At 40.1% G+C, this 21,143-nt stretch overlaps 1 protein-coding gene across 3 annotated transcripts in view; it reads left to right on the top strand.

The window, feature by feature from the left end:
* Nucleotides 1–21,143, top strand: part of USP22 (ubiquitin specific peptidase 22) — a 108,257-nt gene that overhangs the window by 32,756 nt on the left and 54,358 nt on the right. For 2 of the 3 annotated variants that reach the window (XM_035132101.2, XM_035132103.2), the window contains exons 3-5: nucleotides 10,602–10,715; nucleotides 11,204–11,248; nucleotides 18,125–18,226. In XM_035132101.2, coding sequence (XP_034987992.1) covers nucleotides 10,602–10,715; nucleotides 11,204–11,248; nucleotides 18,125–18,226 — 261 coding nt within the window. The remainder of the gene's footprint in view (nucleotides 1–10,601; nucleotides 10,716–11,203; nucleotides 11,249–18,124; nucleotides 18,227–21,143) is intronic. The other variant, XM_035132102.2, reaches the window with a different exon arrangement.

The following is a 21,143-nucleotide window of genomic DNA, read 5'->3' as shown; positions in this document are numbered from 1 at the left end:
TATTTAAATAACTATTATATATAGTACTTCTTACTCTTACTATACATCTTGAAAAGGCTTAACTGAAACCATGAAGATTGAATTACCTGTTCACTTAATTATCAATGCATAAAGTAAGACATTTTGCCCACATTTTGTGCATGTTTGCATGCATGCCGTATCCTTTCTAAAGTACATTAGTTTTCAAACTTTTGATACTGAAGGAACTCCTAGTGATCCAGGCACCAACTGGGATATTCTCAAGGACAAATTACAGTATCCAAATTAGCTGGGACCAGTTGCTTGGTTGCAGTCCTCTGTCTTGAGACCCCCTAAAAGCTACTGCCAGGTAGAGAATACAGGAAAATATTGGGAAAGGACCATAGCTCAGCAATAGAGCATTTGCTTTGCATGCAGAAGGCCCTAGGTCAGGGGTGAGCAAACGTTTTCAGCAGGGGGCCGGTCCACTGTCCCTCAGACCTTGTGGGGGGCCGGACTATATTTTGAAAAAAATATATGAACAAATTCCTATGCCCCACAAATAACCCAGAGATGCATTTTAAATAAAAGGACACATTCTGCTCATGTAAAAACACCAGGCAGGCCCCACAAATAACCCAGAGATGCATTTTAAATAAAAGGACACATTCTACTCATGTAAAAACATGCTGATTCCTGGACTGTCCGGGGGCCGGATTTAGAAGGCAATTGGGCCGCATCCGGCCCCCGGGCCTTAAGTTTGTGGTCCCCTACCCTAGGTTCAGTCCCTGGCATCTCCAGGGAGGATTGGGAGAGGCCCTGTCAGAAACCCTGAAGAGCTGCTACCAGCCAGTACTGAACTAGATGGACTTAAGGCTTTGCCTTTGTATAAGGCAACTTCTTATGTTCTACATACTGGCCTAGAAAGAGCATGATCGGATCCAGTATACGGGAACTTCATATACTGTGTTTCAGATGCAGTCAACTTGTAGTGGCTTGGAAAATAGCATGGGAGTTGTCACAATGAAACCATAATAGGAGGGCCAGAATTCTTAAAAGTTATGTGTGTGTTTCTTTTCACCAGCTAAGGCGTTTTTTTTTTCAGTTGCAGGAATTAGGAGCAGGCAGACCAGAGTGCACCTACCTGTTTTGTGAATGCTTGGGGAAGGGGTTCCCACTGTTGCTTCATGATTATTTTATTATTATTATTTTTACAGCGCTGCTGTTACCATAAATAGGATCTTGCCAGGCCCATTGGCTAGTGGCTCACTACCTTGACCTATACTCTGAGGGTAACGTGGGTTTCAGTATGAGAAAACTGAGGCTATTGTATGATCAGAGGAATCTTACTTGATTAAGTTTAAGTTCATTTTAAATTAGCATAGTTTTACATATCATTAACAAAAGTTTTGAAGAAAGGAAGTATACTTTTTAAAAAGATACTGTCTGTCACAGCAGGCATACATCTTGGAAAAGGCTCCCTGTGTGAGAGTGAGGGGCGAGTGCCTCTTAAGATGGTCCTTGCCACCTACAGGTTTTTTTGAAGAAATACTTTAAAAAAAAATATTAATGATTATTATTTAGTTGCTTGACAAATTGGTGGTGCCAACATACAGCAGCAAAGTGTGGGGATGCTTAGATCTGCAACCAAGTGGAATAAGAGTGACATACCTGTAACATTTTTTGGTGGGGAGGGGAGAGGATTGTTAGAGGTAAATGAAGCTATCCAATGGGAACTGGCCGTTAGCTTTAAGAAAACCTTTTGAAAAATGGGAGAGAGTGAGAGTGTGTGGTCTAATTAATTGCTACAATTATTTGCCTGGGATCTATATGGTGGTAATATGGTTTAAATCTTTTATGCTTAAATTTAGAGTGCATATAAGTCTTAATACTTATTCTAAAAATTCCTGCTGGCCAAGGTTACGACTGGGGAAACTCCCTTTTGATGTGTGCTAGCCCTGAAATGTCAGATGAAAATATTCTTAACAGCAGTGTCTGAAACAGCACCGTTGGAATGCCATTTGATCACCCACCAAAAAATACGTTACATGCATACACATCTCAAAATGAACTGAAATTATTTTTGAAGCACTTAGTGACTTTGCTGAGCTTACATCAGTCTCCATGGAGACAAGCAGAACCTGAAGCTCCAGATAACAAATTGTGATGCTTTAGCAGAAGCAGCTACATATATGCTACAGAATGATGTATTTGCATGTACTAGGGGTGAAATCCACCCCCAGTGTGTAACCCCTGAGCTTGAGGACAAGTTCCCCTTCTCATTCAGTATTATGCATCTCACAACTTTTCTCCAAAACGGAGATATAGTTAGAACTCTCTAACACCTTGATTTCTATGGCCTTTAAAAGCAACCTAAATTTGTCCTGTGTGTATAAGTCAGAATGGAGGTGCATAAAGGAAGAACTGTGCCAAAGCATCTGTTACTGTTCCTCCTGGGCAGAAAGAACTTGGAGCCGTTTGCTGGTGCAGATGCTTTGTAGGAGGTGGGTTGGTGGGTCGAGCTAGTCCACCTCCAAGCCCTTGATCATTCAAAATACGACTCTTGGTTGAAAAAAGAAAGCAAGTTGCTGGCAAGGTAATTATAGGCTTATGTATTGTACAGTGAGACCCCAGCCTGTGGCAGTCATCTTCTTTGTGAGTCTCATTTTGTAGCCCTTCGCCTGCAGGACCACACTGCAATATTAATTCCTTAGCAGGAAGGAATGTATGTTTGATAGGACTGAAAATATGGTCTCCACTCCAGCCACCTGCTACTTCTTCAGTGGTGGTGGACAACTGGAGTGCTCCTTGAGCTGAATTTACTGTGTACCAAATTTACTATGCAGAAAATATCATAAATTAGGATCAAAATGGGAGTATGGAATCCTCATGCTTTGCATGCAGAAGATCTCTAATTCAGTCCCTGCTATCTCCAGAATAGCAAGTGGTGTGAAAGGTTCTCTCCTAAGACCCTGGAGAACTGCTGGGCTAGGTTGAGAAACAGTCTGACCTAGAATAGCTTTCAACTCAAGAGTTAGAAACAATAGAACTGGCTCCTGCTAGCTTCAGCTTCATAGTAATTGTCCTATGAACTGCCTATAATGGCTAAATGGGATAAGAAACAACAAAAACTAATAACAGGGTATTTTACTTTGAATGTAGTCAGGGTGAATTAGTCATTAAAAATAATCAACTGGGATGAAATTATGCAGGAGGTTCATGTTTTCTTTCTCTTCCCCTTTCTCTACATAGACTGCAAAGTGCCATATAAGAGCTGCTGCCAAGATGCATGTAGTTTTTGTAAATACAGTGATTTGTGCATCTGTGCTTAATTTCTGAACCATAGTTAGATCAATTTTATTGTATGGGAAGATGAAAGTGGATACAGTATTCCAGTGTGGTTAACACACACATTTGTAAATAAGCAAATAATGAGTTTCTGGGTGCATCTGGATCCTATGGCTGAGAAAAGCAGAAATCGTAAATTTATTCAACTTTTTTGGGGTGATGGTATTATGTTACATTTTCCAGAGGAACTGAAAGTCTGCAGCAATCAGTATTATGGACAAGGCAGTATTGTGATCTTTAAACACCTCCAGTTTCTTTTTGTGGAGATTGACACTGCAGACATCTTCTTTTTCAAATACCTTTTAATCAGGTTTGTATTGCTCACTTGGAAAGAGTTGGTTCTGATGTAGGTGACCCTCCCCCCAAAGAAGTGCACTGACTTCAAGGAATTTGAAGGACTTTAGGCATCAATTTGTTAACCTGTGGACTCTTGATCACAAAGGAATGCCTTTCTCCAGGTCCCTTGGTATACCTGTCTGACTCCAGAAGACCAGTCACATATACGTTTCTTATGTACCTCTTTGCCTCTGCGTGCCTGGTAGGACTTACTCACTTGCCATCTTTCACAGGATGGCTTTAAATCTTTCTGTTCAGACTGATGAATTGTTGCTGCTGTTTCTGATTCATTCTTAGTGGAGCGACTGCTGGGGTGATTATAAATGGTTAGGTACATTTTTCTGGGGGAGGAACCATGGCAGACGGAAGGTTTTTTGTTGGTTCCTTACCGATGGGAGATAGCAGCATGGTGTTTGATGATAGCCAGATACAAGTTTTGCTGTCAGCTTTCACTTCCAGAAAGAAGTTGAAACAAAAGGATTGCCCCTCTTGTTTCTTTGATAATTTGCTCTTTGCAGTTTAGAGAGACTGTTGGAGGGTTGTTTTTCTGCCCTGTGGGTTCAGTGCCTGGAAGCCACCATCTTACCCAAACCACCCTGCAGCCTTATTATGGGCACTGCGACTGCAAATGCCTCACTTTCTTAATCATCTTTGGTACAGGATAACTTACAACCTAAAAGAGTTTCTGCATCTGTTAGTGAAAATCGCCACCTGGTGAGTTAACTGCTTTCTGTAATGAAAGAAAAGGAAAGAAAGCTACTGCTTATGGCATTGATAAAAGCAAAAAAAAAGCTGGATTTATGGTGTGAAATGAGAAAGTTTTAAATGGACAAGGGGAATTTCTGTGAAGCTTTAAGTGGATTATTTTTCTTTTTCATTTTTTATTTGATGAAAGTGTGTTTAAGAAATTGAAAGTTAGTTTGCCAACTGACACTATATCCGTGGGAATGGAATTAAGCTTGTGATACTGCAGAAGTGATGGAAGCCGTTAAGGGACAGGAGTCCTAATAACTTCAGTGAAGCAGGAAAGTAGCTTCCCCATTCAGAATAAGAAAAAATAAATAAAAGAAAAAAAGGCAGAAGGGGGGGGAAGAGGTAGAAGATAGGAGATTTTCAGGGTCCTTGCTTACTGTGGATGTTCTTAAGCAAATGATGACAGAGCAAACAATGCCTCTAATGAAACAATATAGGCTTCAGAGGGGGAGAAATAGATTAAAAATTGATAAGACTAGAAGTAAAAGAATGAAATTAAACCAGAGTTGAATGAAATGGAAAATGGACTCAGATATGACAAAGAGGCTTTAGATGACAAGGGACTGGTAGGACTGAGAGCTGAAACTATGGCAAAACTAGAAGGGACAACTGATGGAATTGAAGAACCCACTATGCATGTGTGTGGGGAAATGCAGCAGCTAACTGATAAAGCTGAGATACTGGAAAACAAAAATAAAGTTATGGATGAAGAAAGATCTGGATAATCTGACATTGATGGAATTGAGAGAAAGAGTTCCACGTACAACTTGGAGTAATCCCAGAGGACGAAGCTATTAAAAATTCGGAAAAAGAATGGAAGGAACACAAATGGAACCACAAATGGAACAATCATTAATAGAAAGCATGGGGAAAGCATGGCAGATATAACAGGAAATGGGAATTTAAGATACAGAACTGGGTGCAAACCAATGGATACAAAAGAATTATGGAATATTATCTCAACATTTGATCACAGTGGGGAGACTCTTATATGTGCCAAGAGGGAAACATTTACCATTTAATATGGAGGCATGGTTTCTGAAATTGTTGGCGGCAAAGTTGATACTTTTAATTAGAGAAAAAACGATTGCTGACATTGAATTGGGAACCCCTTTTGGACTTTTTGTGCGAAAAGGAAAATGGACACGAATATGAACTAACCCGGACCCTGTGGTCACCTGAGGCCCTTCCTTGGTTGCCTTCCCCGCAAAAGGTCTGGAGGGTGGCAATATGGGAACGGGCCTTACGTGCAGTGACTCATAATTTGTGGAATGCTTTCCTTGAGGAGGCTTGCATGGCACCTTCATTACATATCTTTAGTCACCAGACTAAAATGTTACTCTTCAACCAGGCATGTGGCAAGATTCTAGGGCTCTTTAAATGTGTGTGTGAGAGAGGGGAGTTAATGGTTCATTTTGTTTTTGTTTTATTATGCATTTTGTGTTTTCATTTTGTGTTTTTATGTTGTGAAGGACAGTATACAGTTTTTAGATAGATAGAAGAACTCGTCTGCCAGAATGCAAGACAGTTAAGGCAGTTTTCAACAGCAGAATCCTGAATCCTGAGGAAACTTCCATTACTATTTCAGATATGTACTATCATCTTCTGTGACTGTGTTTGGCACCAAATGGTTAGATGTCCTACCACAGTAGCTCTGTTGGAAAGCCAATGTGGTTCAGTGACTGGATGTGCCAAACCCAGGTCCAAATCCCTTTCCAACTATGAAACATCCTAGCAAGGGCATAGCCAGGATTTTTGCTTGGGGGGGTGGAGCCAAAGTTTTTGAACTTTTTTTAGTAAAAACACTCCATATATAGAACATTGCAGGGGCCATCCTATAATTGAGTACTTACAATAAGGGAGAAACAAAACTCAGTTCCTAGGGGGAAGGAGGAAGTTCAAATGCTTGCCCTTTTTGTAAAAGAGTAGAACAAAATATACAGAAGAACATAAAGTAGAAAAGAACTAGTATGTGCTTGTTTGGGGATCACACCCATAATGTGCAGGGTCTTTTCTGCTGTGTCCTTGGCTTCTATATATCTCACCACAGGAGCTTATATTACATTGTCTAGAGAATGTTCACACCTAAGCCTTGCAGAAATCTGTCTTGCAGGAGGCACTATATTCATTTTGAAAATCTGGACCCCTACCCCTTATTTGGAAAAAAAGTTGGACATTACATTGCACATTGTTATAGAAGTGGGGCAGCCAACCAAAATATTGGCTGTTATTTCTGAGAGAGGAGCTGAGGCATGAGGAAATTCATGTTGCTAGTCTTGGCTAATAAATGGCTGGGATAATAGCTGCAGGTACAGCTATGTTTGAGAGCAGATGAGAGGGAATGTGTAGGTCCAGTTTGTTAGTGATTGATTTGGCAATGTGTATCATGAGCCTCAACGTTTGACGGGAAAGGGTATTTTGAGATGCCATCTCACCGATTGCTTCCAGGGAATCTGTTAGCAAAGCTGTCTTGTCACATGTACAGTACTGCTAATGAAAAAGGTTTCTAAGGATTGATGAAGGCTTTGGCCCCATAATCCCTAAACGTACTTGGGTAAAATCTTGAAAAGTTTGTGTCAATTCAGAGAGATTGAGTATTAAATAGCTCTTAGTGGAAGAAGTTAAAGTAATTGCAAGCTAAAAAAATAGCCTTTGTTCCACCTTTCCATCTTGTTTTGTTCCAACTTGTTTTGAAAATTCTTCATGAGGCAGGATTATAATAAAATGAGTCTCATAAATATCCAATTTCTCTTCAAATCTCCACATACCTGTACTGCATATCACATACTGGAGGACTTTGTAATAATTGACTTCTGTTTTTAAATTTAAACTAATTGCAGAGGTTTCCTTGATTTATGATAAAGTTGTAGTATATAATATATATAAAGGGCTATGATAATTCACTTGAAAATATCTGACTATTTTAAAATATAACATTCAAATATCACTTTATGAGGCTCCTAACATCCACCCACCCTATTGCTATAGCAACAGTTAATTTGTATGTAACTGTTATATAAGCAAGTACCATATTCTATGCAACAGTTAAAATTGGCATTTTATTTTTTAAATCTACACTGATAATAAGCAAGAATGGTAGGAATAGGAACCTTAGTTTGTAGAGTTAGTTACTGTAGTCATCTTTTAAGATTTAAGATACATAATATCCCTAACTTATTTTGTTCAGGCTTATAATGATTATAATGTTTAGAAGCAACAGCAATGCACACTTGGAATGCATGTAGTGGTACTTCTTTCAATGGTCTATTTTAAAGATAAAGTTTATGAAAGGTATCTGGCCACCGTTTGAAACACAGTGTATTGGCTTTGTTGGAAGAACAGCTTCTCTCAAAACATGCTTTGGGAAATCTAATTTAAGATATTTTCAGATACTGCTCTAAACTTTCACATACATTAAGTCCTTCAGAATTCAGGGCTTCTATACCTGAAGATTTGAAATTGGATATTTATGGTTCACATTCTATTTCAAAACAAGATGAGAAGAAAGGAGGTTATAATAGCTTGGACTTATATCTTGAGGTTCATTTAGCTCTTGTTACATGCAGGCATTGCATTCAAGTCAACCTAGTTTCTTCTGATGGAGGAGGCATGTGTGAATTAGATACAGTGGTACCTGTTTATGAACTTCTGTGCCGTAAGTCTGTTCTTAAATCAAAGCCGTTCTTAAACCGAGGCGTGCTTTCCCTAATGAGGCCTCCCGCCTCCAGTGCCCTTCCACCATTCGGCTTCTGTTTGTAGACCGAGGGAAAGTTCGCTAACCAGAACACCTACTTCTGGTTTTGCAGATTTCGTATACCGAATAGTTTGTTAACAGGGCTGTTTGTAGACCGAGGTACCACTGTATAGTATCTGTTTTTAGCCATGTCAACTGAATTATCAGCTGAGAAATATGGCATTTATCTGTAAAATGAGACAGAACACACTGGCAGCCACCTGAACCCATGGGAGGTTTGAAATCCTGGTTCTCATCTTTTATGGGTCAGTGTGGCACCAATCTAAGCCAAATTAGGATGTGAAACTGATGCAAGAATTTTTTTATGTGTCTTATATCAGTCTGAACTGAAATTTCTTAATGAATTTGTGTATATAATATCTGTAAAAAATGTAAATAGCTTGCGTTGTCTTTTATTGGGAGGAGACTGATTTGACTCTGTTTTTGGAGTTCAATGCATCTTTAGAGGGCAATTTTGGAACCTCCATTTTCAGCAAGAAGTAAGTATTAGCAGATAAAAACCAGCTGATTAATTAGATTGAATCTGTTTTGTGTAAGAATGCCCTGTAGGTTTTGAAGTTCATATAAGAACAGTAAAGAAGTGTATGTCTTCAAGAGCTGTTTGAAGATTGGGATAGCAAAATATTGTTGAGAATGATATGATTCACAGAGGAAGTTGCCCCCAGTACCATTCACCACAAGGAAGCAGCTTAAGGTCCAAATAGTTTTCTGTTACAGAAGATCAGCAAAATAGTTCTGGACATAGTTTTTAGGCTTTTGCAGATAGATACATACAAGTACAAAAAAATCTCCCTTGCTCCAAATAAACTCAGCAATTCAAGACGTAACACCAAGCAAGGAACACCAACAGATTGATGAGTCACAGACTAAGTCTGCTGAACTGATATGCATTAGTCACTCCTTCTCGTGTCCAGGTACTCTAACTGGGGGCACTAAGATGGTGTGGCAGGGGGTGCTGGAGGTGTAAATGACTACCAGACTTGGAGAAGCTGGTATCGCTGTATCAAGTTCATTAATTTTGTTGATTTAATTAAATTAAAGATTTTAAATTAGACTTTGAACAAATGTGCAGTGGTTACTGTTTTGAATTTAATTGTGTTGTTAATCTTCCTTAGTAGGTCATGCAAACCACTATTTTGAATAAAGCTTTTTATAGGGTGGGGTAGGAAGCACTGGGGATGAGTTTATTGGAACCAAGGGGAGCAGTGGCCGAAAAAGTTTGGGAACCATTTTCTAGGTGGTGGACTATTCATCCTGCATCCTTCCAGAAATGTACACCTACATTGTTAGCTGTAAATATTTTATTTATATCTGGGGACATGTGGGCACATTTAGAATATTTAGTACATTTAGAACAGAGTACAGTGGGCAACAACTCCTCTGGTTGCTACACCCCTCCCCAGACTGAGAGAGAGAGAGAGAGAGCACATTTGCACAAATTATTTGCTTTTCCATAGTGTCTGGATGAAAATCGTATCCAGTAGAATTAAAATGGATCTTCTTGCATTTGCTTGATTTTACATGAGTTTCCCACCCCAAACCACCAGCCCTAACAGTGATGGACTGTACAGTGAAAATCACAGATGTAGTGCTTGTCAGCACCATAAAAACATTGATCTAAGGTACGGGTGCTCATGGATTCTCTTAAATTTTACATAGGATAACAGCAAAACCACCAGCAAATTGCGGAATACATCTGTTGACACAAGTGACATAAGATTTAATGGATAAGTGGCTTGGATCCATGTTTTTGCACCATGGCAACTCTGGAAAATAATGAATCAGTGATTTTTACACTTCAGTCAATGGAGATAGATGTGATTTGTGATTTATTTACTAAATTGAGAACCCTTAAAATATTGAGAGGAATGTGCTGATGTTCATCTTAGAAAAAAATGCTTTGGTTATATGTATTTGGGATATAGATTTTTGCCCACTTTGATCTCTCAGGCAGAAGAAGTACAGTAATTCTGTCACTAGCCTAGCTTTGATGCAGCTTTCTATAATTGAACATCTTATTTCATCTTTTATAACACTAGTGGACTGCCTTTTTTTTATTTGCAAGCTGTTTGTTTTCTGTATCTTAGTCCTTATTAGAGATTTGCCTGTATTTATATTTGAAGAGAAGGAATTTTTATCATGTTGTCCATGTTGAGTTCAAATCTGAGTCCATGGCAAGGAATAATTTTAACTACCAGGAGAATCTGAGAAATATATTTTAAATGTTCATTCCTTATTTGTCTGAGAATACTTGTTTGTAGAAAAGGTTGTTGGCGTTAAAAGTGTCATGTGTCATAGTAACACTTGGTATTTTTGTTCTTCCTTCCCCCTTTCAAGGTCAGGGGATATGTGTGTAGATGCTATTATGGAAGCCAATGCCTACATTTTTAATTTTTTAATTTTTTGTGTTTCTCTCTCCAACCCCCTTCCCAACCCCCTTATGTTTCTGCAGCCATAGACCTTTTGTATGGGGGTATATACTGCTTTATGTGTCAAGATTACATATACGACAAAGATATGGAACAAATTGCCAAAGAAGAACAACGGAAGGCTTGGAAGCTACAAGGTTTGATTTTATTTAAGTATCTGCTGAAAGAACGCTCACTTTCATTCTTAGTTACACCTGGCCCTCCCACCCATCGAAAGGTAGAAATCAATAATAGGGAAACGGGGTACCAATGCAAGTTGTAGGAGCAACAAATGTAGAGATAAATTTATCTTCAGAGGCTAGACTGCTTAACATGCACACCTCATAAAATTTCAGCCAACCTACGCTTTTAAAATTTACTTTCAATGAAATAACCCCTTCTCTTGTGATTGTGCAAAGTTAATAGAATAAATCTACTTTTAAGTATAGCACAAAAGAAATATGTTCCCTTCCTACAAAGTGTCACCTCTATCCCTGTGTGATTATCTCATAGAATGTGCCAGGTTTATAAGCACACACTCTGTTTATACATATAGTATGTATATCTGTAACTATTTACACACAAGTATATGTACACACATTTGTTTTGTTATTCAGTTTGCTTTCCCTAATTTTTTCTTTTTTAGCCTTCACCCCAACAATGGTTTCTCACTACCAGTGTACAATGACAGGTAAGAAGTGTGACCTGGCGACGCATTTCACTAACAAGCGTCCCTTTGCCGATTATCTGCCATTTTAAGACAAGAATCATGGTTTACAATGCCGCTTTTTCATTTATAGATTGCTTTCTTGTTATAGAGAATGTGTATCAGGAGGTAAAGGGTGGTAAACCTTTGCATGAACTTTCTATGGTTGACCTACTCCAAAATATGCCCTTCATTTTTTTGAGAGGAAAGCAAAACTAAACATTGTTCTGGCCAAATTGAAGCATTTTTAAAAGAACCTCTTTGTCAATCTCCATTTAATTGGTTCAAGAAAATGGCTCTTAAAATAAAGCCATATCACCTACTCTTGTGTGATAAATATTGCTGTAGGCCGGATAGTGTTCTTCATCTCTCAAAATAATGACTACTAATATTTTGAAGTAGTTCAGGCAGAGAAAGGGGGGAAGAGTGATGGATTTGAGAACAAGAAAATCATAGCATACAATGTTTCATGCAAAATTCATTTTAAGGTAACAGTGCAGAAGAATACCCAACAATAAATACTTGTGAAGGTATTTCTAAACCTTGTGTGCTGTGTATGGTAATCAAGTAACCCGTTAAATGTGTTAATATGTGCTTGTCTTTGGCCCAAGAAGTAATTAAATTGAAAGAGCAAAACAGCAGCACTGGACAAAAAATATAAATTGGTGACTTGTAGTCTGGCATTGATAGCCCAATACTAAACATGCAGCCAAGTCTCATTAATGGTTGTGTGGCATACTTATAGTTGTAAATATTACTTAGAGTGCAGCTGATATCCTTCATGAGTCCCCAGGGTTTTGTGTGTGTGTTTAAAAACATACTGCAAAGGAAAGAGAAAATGTTGAGGTATATTGTTGGTTATCCTAGTATGGGAAGAGCAGGCCAGTGTACCATATTTATGTGAATCTAATGCGCCATCAAATCTAATGCATACCTCAGTTTTCAAAACCTTGAAGCCAAAAAAGTATTTGTTGGTGCCATCAAATCTAGTGCCCACCCTAAATTTTGCAACATAATCTGGCCAAAAAAGTTAGCTTTCATTCAAGTAAATACTGTATTTTTATATTAGTGGCTGCAAGATGGTAATAGTATTTTAAGAATTAGAATTGAAGGACTTGAGAATGTAGAATGCTAGTGTAGTGGTAAAGAGTGTGATCTAATCACCTCAGCGTAAGACTAGGGCTTCCATTAAACTGCTGTCTCTCATCTTCAACACCTACCTGCAGTGTGAGGATAATACTCATCTAATTTAAGGGTTGTAATGATAAATTATAGAGGAAGCTTTTTATAGCCTATAAGACTATTTGCCTAACTAACTCAGTATTGTTCCCCTGATTGGCAGCAGCTCTTGAGTGGTCTTGGGATGAGGTCTTTCAACTTTTTAACTTGATACTTTTCACTGGGGATACCAAGAATAGGATTGAGCCAGAGACATTCTACATGCAAAGGATGTGTTCTACTGAGCTATGATTCCTTTTTTAAAAAGCCCAACAACTTATTATGAAAGAGGGGAAACACATCATTACCCTCAAATCCCACCCTTTCTCCCCAAACCTTAGAATGGGACACATTTTATCCTCAAAGAGCCTTCTGAAGTAGGCTAGGCTGTGGGTTGTATCCATCAAAGACATTCAGTTAGTGCAAAGACTTCTGCCTGTGTGATGAGCCATCTTCTCCCTCTCCTTTCCCTGTCCACCCCCATGCTGCCCCCCCAGTCTCTTCTGGGACCCACACCCATCCATTTGCAGATTTGGGGATGACATGTGAGGGGAGAGGAAATACTGTTGCACAGGAGTGCTTGCCCTAATGAGACAACTTTTGTTAGATACAGCCTTGTGAGAGCACAATTGGCATAAGATGACCCAGTGGGCATCATTGCTTAGGTGGGATTTGAACCTAGGTCTCTCCAATCCAAGTCTTGCCCTTTATATGCTATACTGAACTGGCTTTCTTAATATATTGGAACTGTTTGGAATGCTCATAGAGAGCTCTGTGAATGCTTTGTTACTACCGTGTTTCCCCTTTTTTAAGACACCGTCTTATAACTTTTTTTCCTCAAAAAAACACACGGTGTCTTATTTTCAGGGGGTGTCTTTTTTTTTTTTTTAAAGCGGTGCTACAAGACTGGTTTTGTGAAGCAAGAACTGTCTATGGATAGATCTGCTCTGGGCGCCGGTGCTGGAGCCCTATCGGTTGCAAAAGCTGACGCAGATTGCAACGTAAAAGAGGAGATACTCAAGCCGTTGCATTGGGACACCTTGCTGAAATTTTTTTGAATATCTCCCCGTTCGCGACGCTTTTAAAGCCTTCCCTTTGTCCCCTTCCTGAGCTGACTCTCCAAGCATTAATGAACTCCCTCCCCCTTGCCCTTCTCCCCTCTAAAGTGGCTGCCTGCCTGCAGGGACGATGAGGTGGGAAACCTCTTTGCCAAGTTACCATACAGCAGTTACGAGAGGGATGCGGGCAGACGGACAGGTTGCCCTCCTCGCCACCCCTCCAGGCTCCCTGCGCTCCACCGGCAGCTCCTCTTAAGCAGTGGGGGCGGGAAGTGATCCTGCCGAGGGATCTGGCTCCGGAGACTATGCAGGGGGTGGGGTGGGGCTGCTTCATCCAGCGGCAGGCTCGCAACTCCCCCCTCGCCGTCGCTAGGGCTGCCGAGGCTGGATCGCGCCCCTTGTCCCGCGCCTGCGCTGCGCGCCAGGTTTTGCCCGATCTGGTTCCGCGAGTTCCTAAAGAACTGCGAGATCCAGATCTGCGAGTTCCTCAAGAACTGCCAATGCCGCCGCCGCCGCCGCGGCTTGGAGGGGCTCGGTGAAATTGCAGCCTGACGGCCCAGAGAAACAGCGGGCCGTCACCTACGCTGCAGAAAAACCTCCAGAATCGTGTGGAAGGGCTAGTGGGCCTCCGGCCGCCGCTCTGCCTCAGGCCATGCCGCCCACAATGTTCCGGCGGCGCAGCTCCCGCCGCCGTCAGTCGCCCCGCTGCCGCTCTGCCTCGGGCCATGCGGCCCACAATGTTCCAGCAGCAGGGCTTCTGCCGCCGCTCTGCCTCCCGCCGCCGCTCTGCTTCGGGCCATGCAGCCCATAACGTTCCGGCGGCACAGCTCCCGCCGCCGTAGTCGCCCCACTGCCGCTCTGCCTCAGGCCATGTGGCCCACAATGTTCCGGCAGCGCAGCTCCCGCCGCCGTCAGTCGCCCCGCTGCCGTTCTGCCTCGGCCATGCGGCCCACAATGTTCTGGCAGCAGGGCTTCCGCTGCCGCTCTGCCTCGCGCCGCCGCTCTGCTTCAGGCCATGCTGCCCACAACGTTCCGGCAGTGCGGCTCCCGCCGCCACCACCAGTCGCCCCGCTACCGCTCTGCCTCGGCCCCCCCCCCATCTGGTCTCAAGCCTCTCTGAGGCTCCAAAGGGAAGCAACAAGGTACGTCTTATTTTCGGGGTATGTCTTACATTTCGCGAATGCATAAAAACCCTGCCATGGCTTATATTATGACTACGCCTTAAAAAAGGGGAAACACGGTATTAAGCAGTAAGAGCTGTTCAACAGTGAAACAGACTGCCTTGAGGATGACGGCTGTCCTTCAGTGGATAGGCATTTGCCATGGATGCTAGAGACTCATCCTGCATTGCAGACCCTGCACTGAGCAGGGGTTTGGATTGGGTCCCTTCCAACTCTGATTTTACGGTGTAAAATGACAGTTTTATGTTCAAAGTGTGGTGTTTTTATCATTTAGAAGAAAAACCTTAGCTACACACAGTTATCTGTGTATTCCTTTTAAATTCTGTAAATTTGTAGAACCAATCCCTGAATGCTTCAGTGGTTAACACTACTAAAAGTCTCTTGTCTAAAGCAGCCACTGGCAATTGGAGAGTACTGAGCTTACAGTATTCTCTGATCATTTTCAGCCTGTCAGTTTCTGTGATTCTGATTTTAGGTTAGTCACTACTGTTGTCATTATGATAATGTACCTAATTTTATGTCACAACAGACCATGTGCTGAAAAAGCAGTTGTATATCTGCTAAAATATTGGCATCAGCATTCTTACATATTTGAGTGGTACCTTGCTTTGTTTTAAGTGTTTCCTGAGAAAAACAGGAGACCACCTAAGGTGCTATGACAGTTGGCTTGCACTCTAAAACTGAACAAAACTCATTTTCTAAAGAGAACCTAGAAACCCAAGCTGTTTTGCTCTAAATATTTGTCCATGTATATAACTGTGTGGTTACTTTTCTGTTACTGAGCTGGCCAATTTTTTCTGTTAAGTAGCTGGGCACTAATCCACACAAACGTGTATGTCTATTTCTGTTTGATTTGCCCTAAAACATGCTTTCCTTACATACTGAATATTTGTTTATCATTTTTGTTCTGAAGCCTCTTTAACAGGCTGTACCAGGTTAACTCCTTCATGCTAACTGTAGCATAACTTAATATTAGATTTATAATGTTTTCAATTAGTTAAAGCAGCATTGGGTTGTGGGAGCAGATGAGCTTCTGTAATATATGTGCTGATGGACAATTTTAAATGCTGTAGTGAAGATGCCAGCAAGAAGCATCTGGCTAAGTAGTTGTGTTGTAGGTACGTATTTGTAATGGTACCTCATTCATCATTGCAAATGCAGACTATATAATGTACTGAAACACTGTAGCCACTTAGCCCAATATTTCATGGAAATTAGTTTTCCCTTTATTTTTGTGGGTCGTATTTATTTTTCTTACTCGCTTCAATCACTAGGAGAAAAAGATGTTGATGGGATGTATGCTTTGTTGAATTTCACATGAGGAACATTCCATTTATTGAAAGATCACTTATGTGGAGTTCTTTTTGGCCATATTCTCTGCCATAAAAATGGCACCCAATGTGGTGCACAAGTTAAATAAATAAATTAAAAACCACCATGAAAAAAATATTGGAATATCAAATAACTATTACACCTCACAGCACACTATACACCAGGCCTCCTCAAACTTCCCTCCAGATGTTTTGAGACTACATTTCCCACATCCCTGACCATTGGTCCTGCTAGCTAGGGATCATGGGAGTTGTAGGCCAAAAACATCTGGGGGGCTGAGTTTGAGGAAGCCTGCTATACATGCTTACCACCTGTTTTACCCTGGTCTTGCACAATGCATTTGCTTGATTGCTTTCTGTACTACCACTATGAGCAATATGTATTCCACACAGAACAAGATGAACTTTAATTGGCTTTAAACCTCATTTTTACAATAGTGCATTTCATAATAGTACCAAAATGCTTTTATGATTAACAGTAGCCAGTCTTGCACATTTCTCCGTTGGGTTGCTTCTTAGATCATTATTGGTCCCTTAGTATCTCAAACTACCGTGTTTCTCATATTATAAGACACGTCTTATATTTATTTTTTCCTCAAAAAAACACACTATGGCTTATTTTCAAGGGATGTCTTATTTTTTTCCTCCTCCTCCTGCCGCGGCCAGCATTGCTGCTGCGCCTATCACTATGTTTTATTTTCGGGGTATGGCTTATATTCCTTGAATGCTTAAAAATCCTGCTATGGCTTATTTTATGGGTATGTCCTAAAATATGAGAAACAGGGTAAAAATCTAGATGCATTTGTGCATGTGGTTCCTGCATCTAGTCCATTTTGCTAACATCCTTTCTGAAGAACAATCTCTTCAAACTGTGGCTCCCACAAGAAGCATTGTTGCTTTGTTAGAATGACACATTTTCAGCTATAGCTCTTTGAGATAAGGGTGGTATTTATTCATTTTTTTGTTCCTGTTGAGAGATGATAACTGCCCTAAGACATTAAAATCAGTGCATCTAAATATTTTTCAGGAACATGTAGTTTAACTGAAGCCTGGAACCCAAAGAGCTGCTTAGACTCACCCAAGGGGTTCATGCTAGCCAGATTAAATTTTTTGACTTCTCTTTGAATACTGATCACCAGAATGGCCTTTGAAACGTCTCTGTTTCAAAGCTGCTTTACCGTCCATAGGGGACTATTATTTGAGAAGGATGAGTCTAAAGCTGCCTTCAGGTCATATAACTTAATTATGGTTCTTTGGGTCCTGGCATATATATTTCTGGAGATCCAGTCTGCAGTGACAGTTTCGAGGAAATACAAGGTGTTCCTTGATATTCTGTATACGGTACATCCCAAAATGTGTTTTCTTTCTTTCTTTCTTTCTTTCTTTCTTTCTTTCTTTCTTTCTTTCTTTCTTTCTTTCTTTCTTTCCTTCCTTCCTTCCTTCCTTCCTTCCTTCCTTCCTTCCTTCCTTCCTTCCTTCCTTCCTTCTTTCTTTCTTTGGAAATAAACTATTTGATATCCCTTCTTACATATCTGATTCTATGTTATGTCTCTTAAACATAGGTGTGTAGCTTGTCAAAGAAGTTGGGTTGGGTTGCTTTTTTGCCATATTTTATTGAACAGAGCTGGACACAGTGGGGCTGTTTCTGAACCCATTTGTATTTAGCTTCAATGAGTAGTTGTGCTGGCAGGATGACCTCTGTGAACCCAAAGAGAATGGTGGGTGCTTGAAACAAATTCCCATATGAAGGGCAATCTGTTGTTGTGATTTTAATTGAAGGTTTTTTCACCCATTGTTGCGGGTGGAGAGTAGAGAGAGAACTGTTACTTGGAAACGGGTAGGAATTCTACACAAGTAGCTGCCTTTGTGTGCTTTTAGTACATGTTTATGGGAACATATTGTGAAGGTCAATTGCTGCCTTTCTGAACTATAGAGAAAAGCAAGCCTACTGTTGGGGTAATATGTATGGGGAATCCAGCTTAATGGATGGTACAGTTTACGTTACAATGTACCATTGTAGCTCTTTTTCAAGCAACCCTCCAAAGTACATATATATTTCTCTTTGTTACTCAGGTATTGGAGAGAAGTATTCAACGTGGGAGCCAACCAAACGAGAGTTAGAGCTGCTTCGACACAACCCCAAGCGGAGAAAAATAACTACAAACTGCACCATAGGTAAGCAAGAGTCTTCTATTTCCATGCCCATTCTACAGTACTGTGGTCAGTATCCATGTTTCAGGATAATATTTTTCCTTTTCAAGGTTTAAATGCAAATCCATTTTCTATTGTTTTCTGACCTGCCCCATTAGTTTGACTGCACTTTGACTTCAGTTCTCTCCCCTGTCACTTAAAATACTTAAGAATCGTCATTCGTAGTCTTCAAAGCAGGAGACTTGATTTCTATTTACACAAATACTAAGGAGCAAATGTGTGAAAATATAATGACCTAATAGGAGAAAATCTAAAAAGCTTCTGGAGTTTTGCTTATCCTGTTTCAACTCTTGCAGTTTCCATTACAAATGAATTGTGCGGGTACAAATTAACTTTACTTTAACTTTACTTTAACTTACTGCTTAACTTTACAACTGCAGACCATTAGCAAAGTGTAACATGTGGCTCTTTTTTCTGCTTCAGCTTGTGGCAGACTTCAAATGGAATTCTTCAGATTTCTGCATTTCTTCACTGATTATATAATTTGGTTATTTCATATTTCTATCCTTTAAACATTTGTATGCTCACTTTAGACCTAAAGAAGGGCTAATTTGAAAGGCAGGTATGACTAGAAGTTTCCAGGAAAAGAGGATTTGCATAAAACAATTTTACTTCTGGACCCTTTTTAAATAATGGATGATCTGCCTGTCAGTCATTTGTGCCCTATGTAGAAGTGACTGTAACTATCTAAAGGTTTTGTGTGGTTGGGGAAGGGATTGCAATTGCATGCCCCACCTAATAAGGCACACCTGACATTTTTTCAGGAACCCAATTAATACAAAAATATCCCCAGTTTTCAGAAGGTAACAAAACTCATGCATTTGGGACTATTTGAGTTTAGAGTGGAAACAGCTGGATGATCTAAGAGCAGGATAGGTGAGCAAAACCCAGCTTCTTCAGTGCATGTATCAGGGGTCAGCAAACTTTTTCTGCGGGGGGCTGGTTCACTGTCGCTCAGAACCTGTGGGCTGGTGTACGTCCGCACGCGCACATGCCTTCCCTCCCTCCTTCCATCGGAGACAGAGTGGCTGAGATACCTCCACTCACTGTGTTCAGGAGTGGGCTGGTCTGAGGAGGGGGCACCCCACCAGACACTGAATCAGCTTGTGCGGAGGGGCCTCAGCCACCCCACCAGTAAGGCCCCTACTCTGGGGTGTCCATGACCATGCTGCTAATGTGCCACCGCCAAGCAGCACAGAGTCCTCCTCCTCCCTCCTCCCTCCTTGCAGGCTCTCTCCTCCCGCTTCTTCCCACCCCTTCATTTTTCCTCCTCCTTTCTTGGAGCTAGACGTCAACAAAGTGCCCTGCGCCTCGCCCCGATGGAGCAGCAAACCACTAAACCATGATTTGGCTAAGTGTTATGTGCAAACAGGACCAACTGTTGTAGTTGTCTTTTTCTATCCTCAACTACTTCTATCTTTGCTCTTCTGTTTCTCACTTTTAGTCACGTTCTTCTCTCTCTTCTAGCTTCCTTTTCTTCAGCCTTTCTCCTCTTACTCTACTTTTTTTAACAGTATATCACCTTTGTTTATTTTTCATTACTTCAACTTTTTCTGACACCTACACATCTGCTTCATTCTGGTGGTTCATTGATGAAGATACAGTCTAAGGTTTATTCATCTATTTCCCAATAAATAAGGGGCAAAGATAAGCATTTTCAGATAGCCATGTCACTTTCTTTGTTGTTAAGCTCCTTTTCTTCAGGCCTACCCAACAGGGTGAATAAAATTTAATGGTTTTTAAAAATAGTTTTTATATTTTAAATCAGATTTCCCCCCAAAGCTTTTTTCAAATACAAAGCTTCTCAAATTAAACACTTAGGTTAATATTAAATCTTGATCAAAACCCAAAGGTTAATTTCAAAACTGAATCAATGCCTCTTCCAGATAGTTTCTCAAATATGAATATTTACAAACCATAGGTATTTAATTTTGATCTGATGAAAATTAGCTACTCTACTTTGCCCCTATCTTACTTTTACCTGTCAGTCAAGTATATATTTCGTTCTTGTTTTGCTGTTTTGGTTTTTGAGGGTGGGGGTGTGGACCAAGGCAGAGTGGAAAATAAAGGAACAACACTAGAAAGAAGAAAAGATGGAATTTCCCAGTGTACAGGTTCCTGTATTCCTATAAGATTGTGAGAAACAGTGTAAATTAACATGATTTATTGGTCAGATTTCCACCATTGTACAATATATGAAAAGACAGGAAGCATTGGTGGAAATGTGATTTAAATCAAACATCTTGTCATTTTAAATCAACCCTCCCTACTAACCCGGTATCTCTTTTGACTCCTTTCTGATGTCACAATTCTTGTTCTTATTTGTCTGTATAATTGTGGGAAGGGCCTGCCTCTCTTTGTATAGTCCTTAGTTGCTGGCTCTTTATAAATAATACTCTGCTTCATAATTGTTTTTGCCATACTGTGTTAATGTTTTGAAATTTGTGTTTCTAGAAGCCAATTGCATAAATAATGAAAAAAATTCACATGGGTAACATTGGCGTTGTGTGGCTAGAATGTGTTTCATTTCATTTCACTTTAAATTTGTATACCGCCTTTCCATATTGCTATACACAAGGTGGTTTACAGCAACAAAATATACACCAAAGGTCACATAACAATCCGATCCAATTAAAAAACAAACATAATAAAACATAGCTTTAAAATAAACAACTTATATCAAATAAAGCAATATAATAATGATGATTATTATTAATTTGTATTCAACAATCCATTAGAATATAATAGTACACAATAAAATTGACTCTCATAATATCAGTAAATAATAATTAAATAGAAATTTAGAAAGTACAATACAGTAAATAATTACCAAACTATAATCAACAGAAATACAAGCAAGTCACAATGCATAAAATACACG

Source organism: Zootoca vivipara, chromosome 14 (genome assembly GCF_963506605.1).
Source record: "Zootoca vivipara chromosome 14, rZooViv1.1, whole genome shotgun sequence".
Lineage (NCBI taxonomy): Eukaryota > Metazoa > Chordata > Lepidosauria > Squamata > Lacertidae > Zootoca > Zootoca vivipara.
This window is presented reverse-complemented; position numbering and strand designations above follow the sequence as displayed.